The following is a 7,846-nucleotide window of genomic DNA, read 5'->3' on the forward strand; positions in this document are numbered from 1 at the left end:
GGGGGGGGGGGGGGGCGGGGGGGGAGGGGCCGGGATAGGCGGGCCTGGACCCGAGGGGCGGGGCCCCCAGGCGGCGCCGTCGTCACGGAAACGGCCCCTGAGCCGAACTACAACTCCCAGCGGCCCCCGCGGCTTCCGGTTGGCAAGATGGTGGCGCGCAGGAGGAAGCGCGCGGCGCGGGAGTCTGAGAAGGGGATTCTGAGCCCGCCGGGCTACTCAGGTGAGGGGCTGCGGGACGCGGGGCCGGGGGACGGCCAGGCTTCGTCGGGAGGAGGCTCGGGGTCGGCAGTGGCTCTGGGCCCCCAGGAGCAGCCACACAGTTGGAAGTGAGGCCCGGAAGGTTGTGAGGCCCGGGGCCCCCCAAGACCCACGCGGCGCCCTGTTCCCATCTGGCTCCACTCGCCCGGGACGAGCCTAGTTTGGTTAACGCTTTCCTTGAGTGAAGCCACCTCTGTCTACACTCCCAGGGCGAACCCGCGTCCGTCTACACTTTCCCCCTGAGGTGCGCCCATCCGCTTACCAGCTCCCCTTTGCAGTTCCTAGTCCAGCCCCCTCAGCGCTCACCTGGCCTGTGCCCTCCGCACTGGTTCTCCTGCCTTCCGTTTTGCACCCAGGAGCCAGAATATTCTTTCTAAAGTCAGATTGAAATCAGATCTTGCCTGACACGCCCATACCCACTGAACTCCCTCCAGTGGCTAAAGTTAGCACCTAAAACAAAATCCACACTTCCCACCGTTGACCTGCGTGGCCCCGCATAGCCTGGCTCCTGCTAACCTACAGCTCTTTCTGTTCCTCTGAGGCAACAAGCTCTTTACACCCTCAGCGTTTTCGTACTTGATGGGTCTTCCTCAGGCAGCTCTGCGCTGTTACACGGCTTCCTGTCATTCTGGTCTAAGCTTTAATGTTTCTTCCTGGTCCCGTAAGAGCTGGTCCCGATCGATGGCCCGTCCTAAGGCTCCTGCCACCCATCACCCTGCACTGTTTCACTCTGTGTGTTTCCTTCCTATTCGACACGACCTTGTTACATGCTTACACGTTGTCCTTTTCTCCCTCCGCCATGTGAGCTTCCTGAGTGCAGGGATTGCAACCGTATCCTCACTGTGCTCTGAAGAAGGCGGTGAGAAAAGCAGAACAGTCCTTAGTTTGATGAGGGTTAAAATTTATGGGAACGCCAGCTATCATCCTGATCATTGCACAAGGGACTCCCCTGGCGGTCCAGTGGTTAGGACTCCGTGCTTCCACTGCAGGGGGCACGGGTTCGATCCCTGGTCGGGAAACTAAGATACCACGTGCCATGGTGTGGCCAAAAAAAAAACAAAAAAAAGATCACACAGAGACATAGAGACCGTGAGAGAAGGTAAGAAGGCGCAGAGCAGGTGGATCTAACCTGGCATGTAAGGCTCTCCTGAGGAAGTGAAGTGAAAACCTGAAGGATGGGTGGAAGGACGAGGGTTGATGTTTCAGGAAGGGGAGAGCATGTGTGAGGCCCTGGCTTATTGGAGGAACAGAGAGGAGGCCAGAGGGGCCAGCACGTGGTGTGGAGGGGGGAGGGTGGGGTGAGAAGAGGCTGCGGAGGCGGCCACGGTAAGGATTTGGCTGTTTACCCCAAGAGCAGCGGAGTTGGAACTTCTCTCCTTTCGCATCCTGTTCACATTCTCTCTCCCGCAAGCTTGGGAGCTCTTTCTGGGCAGATTATCTGTTCAGCCTCCCAGCCTGCATAATACCCTACACAGGCCTTGCCTAGGGGAAGGGCTCAGTGAAGGATGGATGGACAGACAGACACACAGGACTAGAAAGGGACAGCCTGAACCTGACTTTCATGCTGTCCCTCCCCGCCACCATTTTCCTTCCAGCCATTCCCATCAAATTCTGTGAAAAGCAGCAGTCTTCTCATTACCTCTATGTGAGAGAGCACAAAGTTCGAGAAAGCACCAAGTCGTCCTGGCCTCAGAAACGGACCCTTTTTGTCCTCAATGTGCCCCCATACTGCACAGAGGTAAACTGGTGTCTGGGAGGGAACCTGGGCCTGGGGCGGGGGCTCCAGGCAGAGCTGGGCTCCTACGGGCCCCCCACCAAGTCCTTAGTGGTGCAGTGGAAACAGTTAACTGAAGCCCTGAGGGGTGGTATCTGTAAGGCTGCCTCTCTTGTGACAGGAGATTGGCCTTTTGAAGGTGTGTTGTAAAAAATATAATTCTCTAGGGAACCCAGAGCTTTTTATGTGTTACCCAGAATTGTTTATGTGTTTTTTCCCCCTGATTATAAAATTGATACATGTCCATTGCAGGTAATGTTAATAATACAGCTGAAATGTTCTGTTGCTTAAAGCGATCGATGCATAACTGTCTCTGTCTACCATAATTCCATACGAAGACAGAGACACATGTTCTCAAACATTTTTCTTGAGTATTGTGAAAGTTGTGCCAACTACTTGTGTGACATCTGACAACATAATCATTGTCTTTTTAAAAAAAAATTGAGGGACGGGACTGGTCCAGTGGTTAAGACTCCATGCTCCCAGTGCAGGGGGCCCAGGATCGATCTCTGGTTGGGCAACTAGATCCCGCATGCCGCACTAAGTGTCTGCATGCCACAACGAAGATCCCTCGTGCCACAGCTAAGACCCAGCACAGCCAAATAGATAAATAAATGTTAAAAAAAAAAAAAAATCTGATACATGTCCATAGTAAAAAATAGGAAAAGTGAAAGAAAATAAAATTACCTCTGAGTCTACTATGCAGACATGTCTGTTAAATTTTTTTCACAAAAGCTGTTAAATTTAGTATTTCATTAATTTACAGAAGAGAAACTAAGGGAATTGCTGGATTTTCAATGTTTTTTTTCAGAAAAGAAACTAATTTCTAAAAGATTCCTGTACAGTTAAAGAGAAAAAGTAACAGGGAGAGGAGAGGGTGTCATTCTTAACCTTTACTGAAGACTAGTGTATGTATGGAGGAGGGCCTGGACCCAAGTGTAGCACTCACAGCATTTCACAAACTGAGCAAACCTGTGTCATAAGTACCCAGGTCGAGAAACACAACATCACCCGCACCCCAAGAAGTCCCGTCATGCCCCTCCCCCCACGAAGGATAACCAGCATCCTGATTCCAACGGAGTAGATTTAACTCTTTTTTTTTTTCCAGCTGTGCCTCGCGGCATGTGGGATCTTAGTTCCCCAACCAGGGATTGAACCCGTGCCCCCTGCAGGGGAAGCATGGAGCCCTAGTCACTAGACAGCCAGGGAATTCCCAGATTTAACTCTTTTTAAATGGCTGATTCAGGTAGTAAAACTTAGTTGGTTTTCGTATAAAATCAGAGTACTCAGAATAAAAGTAAAAATGTCCCCACCTGTTCTTGTAATAATTTTTTTAAAAAGTTGAGAACCCACTCCTACTTTACAGATCATTCACTTTTTTTTAAAATTTATTAATTTTATTATTTATTTATTTTTGGCTGTGCTGGGTCTTTGTTGCTGCGCGCAGGCTTTCTCTAGTTACGGTGAGCGGGGGTTACTCTTCGTTGCGGTGCGCGGGCTTCTCATTGCGGTGGCTTCTCTTGTTGCGGAGCACGGGCTCTAGGCGCGTGGGCTTCAGTAGTTGTGGCTTGTGGGCTCTAGAGCGCAGGTTCAGTAGTTGTTGTGCATGGGCTTAGTTGCTCCGTGGCATGTGGGATCTTGCTAAACCAGGGCTCGAACCCGTGTCCCCTGCATTGGCAGGCGGATTCTTAACCACTGCACCACCAGGGAAGTCCCGGATCATTCACGTTCAAACGGAAAAATCCCTTTCAGGAACAGACCAAGCGTATCCTGGGCACGTGCTTCTAGCAGGGTCCTGTCATAAAGCCAAAAAGCTTATACCTGAATTTTGTCTCACCTCTGTGTCCTCCCTCCCGAGTCCCCGGCCAGTGGACTTTTTACCCACAGTTTTGAACATGAAAATTCACAAGGTTGCTGTCTGGGGCCGTGGGGGGCCGGGGTTGTGACCTCTGTGTTGAGGAGGTGGTAGGTTGCCCAGGCCCTCTGTGCACGCCCCCAGGTTGGACTCCGATATCTTCTGGGCCCCGGTCCCCTGGCAGTGCTGCCCAGGGCGGAGGGAGGCTCCAGAAAGGCCCTGTAGCCGCTCATACTGTGCTTCTCTCTGGCCACGGCAGGAGTGCCTGACCCGCCTCCTGTCCCCCTGCGGCCCTGTCCAGTCGGTGGAGTTACAGGAAAAGCCGGATCTTGCTGAGAGCCCAAAGGAGCCAAAGTCAAAGTTCTTTCACCCCAAGCCAGTTCCTGTAAGCCTCCACTAATGGGGTCTGCTTGAATGATGGTGTGGGTCGAGCTAGGGCAGTGTCCCCAGTGTGTAAGGGGAAGGTGGTGTCGGGGGTGGCAGTGGGACTTTCAAGTGTTCCCTGTGCTCAGGCCAGTCCTGGCCTTTGTGGTCTAGGAGGGCTGTCAGGTAAACAGCTTCCACTCCTTTCCCAGATTTGCCGTGTCCGGTCTGGCTCTTTCCATTGTCCTGGGTGAAAGCTCAGAGGCATCTCTGCTCACTGCCCAAGGGGCCTCCCTGAGCCACCCCCTGCGTCCCGCATTGAGGTCGATTCTTCCTTAGGCTTGGTGGCCTGGGCCTCATTCCCCTGTGTGCCTTGAGTCCACACTTCCTCCTGTTTAGTGGTGTTTGAACTAGTGAGCGCCCCATCTGTCTGTCCACTCCTGGCCCAGGGAGACACACTCTTCCCTGAGTCCCTCCAACACCTGGAACAAAAGTCCTGAGAGTCTCACCTCTCCCTGGTGAAGAGGTGGGATTAGGTCATATTTAGCAGAAGTTGCATAACTAGGAGTGTGGCCGCCCCTCCCCTGGATTAGAACAACCTCCTGGTTACCTTCACGTTCAGGAACAGCCCAGCACATCTCCCCCAGCCCCGCGACAAGTCAGGCTGAGGGCAGGGGGGAGCCCTTGGGCCAGGCCTGGGATGGCTGGGAGGATGGGAAGGCTCCCGGCACTGACATCTCTCCTCCTCCCAGGGGTTCCAGGTGGCCTACGTGGTGTTCCAGAAGCCACGTGGGGTGTCAGCTGCCTTGGCCCTGAAGGGCCCTCTGCTGGTCTCGACAGAGAGTCATCCTGTGAAGAGCGGCATTCACAGTCAGTACCTCGGGTGCCAGCGGGCGCCTCCTTCCTGGGCCCTGGGTCAGGGAGGGGAGCTTTGTGGGCTGGCGTCTGCCGTGTCCCCTCACCCTCAGAGCAGGTGTGGGAGGCTTGAGCTTGGCACTCGGGGTGGGCATAGGTGAGGGCCCAGCTTGCCACCACTAGGCTCTTCCTCACGCCCCGAACCCTGGCCCACAAGTCTCCCTCCCTGCGGCCTGTGCGAGAAGATCCCGCCTGGCCTGCAAGGTCCTGGGCGGGGCCCCGAGGGGCGGGCCTGGAATCCATCTCTCTCGCTCCCTCCTCCCTCAGAGTGGATCAGAGACTATGCAGACTCGGTGCCGGACCCCGAGGCCCTGAGAGTCGAGGTGGACACGTTCATGGAGACATACGACGAGAAGATGGCTGAGGTGGGGCTTCCGCACGGGCGGCTGGTGGAGTCCAGGCTCCTCTCTCTCTGCTGAGCCCTGGGCCTCCTGGCTGGGTAACATCTAGTCTCGGAATGGTCTCTAGGGAAAGGACGGTCGAGGGTGGAGGAGGAGGCAGCGTTGGCACGTCTGCCCCCCGCCCTTCCCCCACACTCAGCCGCTCACACAGTGCTGGGTGCGGCGCCAGGGCCATCCTGGGCACGGGAGGGAGAGTGGAGAGGGGGAGGTGAGGTGCTCCTGGGGCTGCAGGGCGGCTCCCAGGCACCTGCCCATCCCAGGGCCACGTTCTTTGCAGGAGGAGGCTAAGGCCAAAGAGGAGGAAGGGGTCCCTGACGAGGAGGGCTGGGTGAAGGTGACCCGCCGCGGCCGGCGGCCGGTGCTCCCGAGGACGGAGGCGGCCAGCCTGCGGGTGCTGGAGAGGGAGAAGCGGAAGCGTGCACGCAAGGAGCTGCTCAACTTCTATGCCTGGCAGCACCGCGAGACCAAGATGGAGCGTAAGGGCACGCCCCAGGCCCCTGTCCTTCGGCCCCCTGCCCTGGGTGCCCGGGCTGTGGACGCGGTCTTGTGGCCGCTCTGCCAGCCCTGGCCAGACACGGAGCTCCTGACGGCAGGCGCTAAGCCTGCGGGCGGGTAGGGCGTTCTTGGGCGCAGACTTCCTAAGAGGCTCTGGGGTTAGGGTCCCAGCCTGGCAGCGTCCCCGTGTCGTGGGCTCCCTGTTGCTCCCGAGGCAGCTGCGGGTGCCTCTGGGTATTGAGGCCACACAGGGACCTGGGATGTAGGCCCCACCTCCAGGCCCCCATCAGCCTCCGGCAAGGAGCCACACACACAGGGTGGCCACACGCAGAGGGAGCCCCTGACCACCTGTGGCTGCTCTCGGGGGCTAGGACGCCGAGCTCGCGGCCCGGGCCGCCTGGTCTCCTGCTGGCAGGATGGCTTCCCTGTGGACCCGGGAGAAGGTCCTGGCCTTGCACGGGGGAGGCCCTGACCCCGCCGCCCGGCCACACCGCGCCTTCACCTGCCTCACTGCTCCTGCCCACACCCTGCCCACCGCTCCTTTGCTCTGTGCTCCTCTGGCCCCGCCTGACAGGGGCCTCCAGCATCCTCCCCTCCCTTGGGCTCAAAACCCCACACCCGGCGCCCCGACCCGGTCACCGTTGGTGACCGGAGTCGCCGCGTGAGTTCTGTGGCAGTCTCGGGGTGGAGGCCCCTTACTTATTCCTGACGCGCGCCCCGGCCTGATGGCTGCCGTGAGGAGGGGCTGGGAGAGGTGTCCCGGGGTCTCCCAGCAGCCCCAGAACCTTCTTCCTTCACCTTGGGGGGCGTGTTGGAGGCGGGGTGGTAAGGGCGCAAGTGCCTTGTAGCTTTTTCTGCTTTCTCTTTGACCTGGTGAATTTTCCGCCTGAAACCTGGGGCGTGCCTTCTGCTCCACCTCAGCCTCTGCCCTCCGACTGGGCTGCAGGCCGGTTCCGGTTCCCACTGCAGAGGCGACGGGGGAGGGGGCGGCCGTGCGGAGCGCCACCAGCGGGGAGTGGGGACTGAGGGAGGGGCTGCTGCCCTCGCGAGTGGGGGGCAGCGGGGGCAGCTTCTGCCCGGCCTGTCTGATCCCGGCCCTGTCTCCTCGTACCTCCTCTCGCCCCAGATCTCGCGCAGCTGCGCAAGAAGTTCCAGGAGGACAAGCAGAGGATCGAGCTGATGCGGGCCCAGCGCAAGTTCCGACCCTACTGAGCCTCACCCGCCCGTGGGCCCCGTGGAGAGGGGTGGTGACTGGGTGGCAGTGCGTGGCCAGCGAGGACACAGGGCCTGCAACACTCATCTCAGTGGCTGTGCCCAGGCTGAGGGGCCACGCGTCAGCCCCAGAGATCTGAGCCCACGTGATGTGGGGTGCAGGACACTGTCACCCCTTGGTTCCTGTGCTTCGGCAGTCCTGGGGCCCGGCGCAAGGACCTGGACTCCGGAAGCCACTGGCCCAGGAAGTGGCTCCTTCCCTGTCATGGGCTCTGTCCCCAGCCTGTCTCTGGACTCTCCTCTCAGGGCCAAGTGTCTGCTGTGTTCTCCCCTTCCTTCTAACGGAGAAGCCCCCGTGGGCAGTGAGACAGCCTCAAACGCAGAAAGAATACAAGAACATTTTATTTTTCATCCAGCTGGGCGGCAAGAGAAGGCTACAAAAGGCCAGTGGGCCTATCCCAGCCCCTCCCTCTGCCTGCTACCGAGTCACAAAACAGGTAACTCCCACACCCAGACACCATCTCCCCCTTGAAGTCACAGATGTTAGCGTCAGAATCTTGTATTCCCCCCCCC

General features: G+C 58.0%; 1 protein-coding gene across 1 annotated transcript; it reads left to right on the top strand.

The window, feature by feature from the left end:
• Window positions 1–137: 137 nt before the first annotated feature.
• On the top strand, window positions 138–7,273 carry RRP7A (ribosomal RNA processing 7 homolog A). Its single transcript, XM_007453949.1, has 7 exons — window positions 138–220; window positions 1,854–1,996; window positions 4,147–4,272; window positions 5,003–5,120; window positions 5,433–5,530; window positions 5,844–6,042; window positions 7,188–7,273. Exons 1-7 carry the CDS (start codon window positions 148–150, stop codon window positions 7,271–7,273), a joined length of 843 nt encoding a protein of 280 aa, XP_007454011.1. The 5' UTR covers window positions 138–147.
• The last annotated feature ends 573 nt before the right edge of the window (window positions 7,274–7,846 follow it).

The sequence above is a fragment of the Lipotes vexillifer genome, unplaced genomic scaffold, assembly GCF_000442215.2.
Source record: "Lipotes vexillifer unplaced genomic scaffold, Lipotes_vexillifer_v1.1 scaffold382, whole genome shotgun sequence".
NCBI lineage: Eukaryota > Metazoa > Chordata > Mammalia > Artiodactyla > Lipotidae > Lipotes > Lipotes vexillifer.

Coding starts and splice junctions, on each gene's coding strand:
- RRP7A (XM_007453949.1), top strand. CDS start 148: ATGGTGGCGCGCAGGAGGAAGCGCGCGGCGCGGGAGTCTGAGAAGGGG. Junction 4,273..5,002: donor TTCACCCCAAGCCAGTTCCT/GTAAGCCTCCAC, acceptor TCCTCCTCCCAG/GGGTTCCAGGTGGCCTACGT. Junction 5,121..5,432: donor TGTGAAGAGCGGCATTCACA/GTCAGTACCTCG, acceptor CTCCTCCCTCAG/AGTGGATCAGAGACTATGCA.